The 3,009-nt window shown below is 40.5% G+C and overlaps 1 protein-coding gene across 1 annotated transcript; it reads left to right on the top strand.

Moving 5' to 3' along the window:
- Nucleotides 1–224: 224 nt before the first annotated feature.
- Nucleotides 225–1,606, top strand: MTPN (myotrophin; the record flags this gene model as incomplete). The annotated part of the gene is made up of 2 exons (XM_010159638.1): nt 225–353; nt 1,523–1,606. Coding segments are annotated over exons 1-2 (213 nt in total), but the record flags the coding sequence as incomplete, so codon positions are not given.
- Nucleotides 1,607–3,009: the final 1,403 nt, after the last annotated feature.

Raw genomic sequence — 3,009 nt, forward strand, 5'->3', positions numbered from 1 at the left:
TGAGATGCAGTGTGGAAGGAGGTACTAAGGTTGTCTTACAGTCTTGAATGCATAGATGAGGGAAGGAAATCAAGCAAATGAAATTTCCTTTTTCTTGGGCAATGACTGAAGTATTTGGATGGAACATTCTTCAGCATATTTGAGGGTGTTGGGGTTGGGTGGTTTTTTTTTTTTTTTCCAAGCTGCTCTTGGTGTGTTACGAATAAAATTTTGCTTATTAGATTATGTTTACATTGAAGGGTGAAGATGTCAACCGGACACTTGAAGGTGGGAGGAAGCCTCTTCACTATGCAGCAGACTGTGGACAACTTGAGATTCTGGAGTTTCTGCTATTGAAAGGAGCTGACATTAATGTATGTACATCAATTTGCAAACAGATATTAGGCTGTTTCGGGTCTTAGACACACACATGTCCCTATACACACACATAAGGGATTAGTATAAGTGCCTAAATAGTTAGGGAACGAAGTAGGTCAAACTAACAATTTGATGGGTGTAAATATTTGAGAGGTGGTCTCCCAGAGGTTAGAAGCTTAAAATTACGTTTATTAAATGTTTTTATTCTTTTTGGTCACAACAGGAAAAAATATTTGGAGTTAAGAAGTTTAAATTTAATTTGACCACAGTTAGAAAAAGAAATACAGTAATCCCATCTAAATAAATTTTGCATGAAATACTTACTACATTTATTGGAAGGAACTTCAGAAGACAGTGCAGTGTATCCTTGGCCAAGGCAGGATTGCCTCTTTAAATTGGTGTGCTTCTCTCCTTTTTTGGAGAACATTCTTTCTTATGCAAACTTAGTCATTTTGCTGCAGCTTGGCATGTGTGGCTTTTTGTCATGAAAAGGCTTGACTGGGCTGTATCGGCACTACAAAACAGCATACATAGTTCTCCATGAACTGAAGTTTCTGAATACTTTAACAATACGCCTCAAATGTTGTGCTTTAGTATAGTTGTCTGAAAGTTAATGTGTAAGACATCTTAGCTGTAGTTCTTAACAAAATAGTTTAGATTTTTTCCTTTATATCTGGAATGATTCTGTTCCTCAGGAGCTCTCCTAACTGGAGAGGAGGAATAAAATAACATTTCAGTTGCTCCATTTCTTATTATTTCCAGGACTGTAGTTTAGAGAGGAAGAGGCAGCTCAAATAGTGTTTCAGCCAAAAATGGTTTCTGAAGTCAGGCTGGCTGAGAAATGGGAGAAGTAAGAGTAGTGCTTTTAAATTGGGCAGAATTTGTCAGCTGAAACAGCGATTTCTATCATTGGCCTAAAAAAAAAAAAGATAGCCTTTGTGATACCTAGAAGTCTTGTAGAAGAAATATCTTGCTGTTACCTGACTGCTTTTTAAACAATGACTTTTCCTTTTAAAAAGTGAAGTCAAAAATACTGAGGGAATGCATTTCTGGATAATATTCTTAACTCCTTACCTTAACTTTAGTTTTGTTAATAGTGCAGTGAAGTGAAACCTTTTAATGCTGTGTGAAATTGTGCTTCAAAAAACTGTGTCTTAATTTACAGGCTCCAGACAAACATAATATCACACCACTCCTATCAGCAGTCTACGAGGGCCATGTTTCCTGTGTGAAATTGCTTCTGTCAAAGGTGAGGTATAAATGTTGAGAACAAGTTATCCATTAGCGAAGTATATCACTATGTTTTTTTTCTTTGCAATAAGATTGTGATGCTCCAGATAAGTTCAGAACATCAAACAAACGCTGTTTATGTTGCTAAACCAGAGAGGGTACTCTGATTATGGAGAAGACACATGAAGGAGAAAGTTCCAGGACTCTTGCAGTGTAGCAGAAGTAATAGTAACCTCTAAGAGTATTGTGAACTCCAGCTAGAGAGCAATTAGCAGCAAATCAGGCAAAGGAAAAAAAAAGCATTCCTTCAGCAGACAGGAAGGGAGTGGGATTTAGCTTTGGCAGCTGCTTAAGTGTTTCATGTGATGGAATCTCCACTGTGAAGTTGCTCAGAGGTGTGGTTTCCCTCTGCTTTTGCCAGATGACTGAAAACCCATCTGAGTTGGCAGTGTGAGGGGAAGTGAAAGTAGGCAGACAAGCTTTCTCTGTTAGAGAGTTTGTAAATTTTGTCCTGGGGAAAATAAGCTTAATCTCTTTTCTGTTCTCCCTTTGATTCATATTACAAGGGTGACCCGTTTTACAAAGCAGTAGTAAATTCAAGCGATGTTTTGCCTCCATTCATATATGCACCTTCTTGTTACGCATCACTTAGTTTGAAAAGAGGAGGTAAACAGTGCATTTTCAGTGTATGAACCCACTTTAAATCATTTGTCCAAAGGGTTTCATGCTGTGTAATGTTCTTGTATGCTACTTCCAAGATAAAGGTTTCCTTAACTGCCTTAATGCTGCATGAATTGCAGCATTGGAGAGCCACCCATAGTCAGTGAGGATCAGGTTCTAGAACACCTGAGAAACCTGAAGGTACACAAGTCCGTGGGACATGATGGAATACATCCGTGGGTCCTGAAAGAACTGGCAGATGGACTTGCAAAACCTCTCTCCGTCATATTTGAAAAGTCATGGCGGTCTGGTGAAGTTCCCGCTGACTGGAAAAGGAGAAACGTAACCCCCATCTTTAAAAGGAAAAAAGAGGACCCAGGAAACTAGAGGCCAGTCAGTCTCACCTCTGTGCCTGGCAAGATCATGGAGCAGATCCTCCTGGAAATCATGCTAAGGCACATGGAGAATGACGAGGTGATTGGTGACAGCCAACATGGCTGCACCAAGGGCGGATCGTGCCTGATGAATATGGTGGCCTTCTACAATGGGGTCAGGACCTGAGTGGACAGAGGATGAGCAACAGATGTCATCTGCCTGGACTTGTGCAAAGCCTTCGATACCGTCCTGCACGACACCCTTGTCTCTGAGCTGGAGAGACTTGGATTTGATGGATGGACCGCTGGATGGTCGCACTCAGAGTGGTGGTCAATGGCTCAGTGTCTGAGTTGAGACCATTAACGAGCAGCATTCCTCAGGGATCAG

Source organism: Eurypyga helias, unplaced genomic scaffold (assembly GCF_000690775.1).
Source record: "Eurypyga helias isolate BGI_N326 unplaced genomic scaffold, ASM69077v1 scaffold8559, whole genome shotgun sequence".
Classification (NCBI taxonomy): domain Eukaryota; kingdom Metazoa; phylum Chordata; class Aves; order Eurypygiformes; family Eurypygidae; genus Eurypyga; species Eurypyga helias.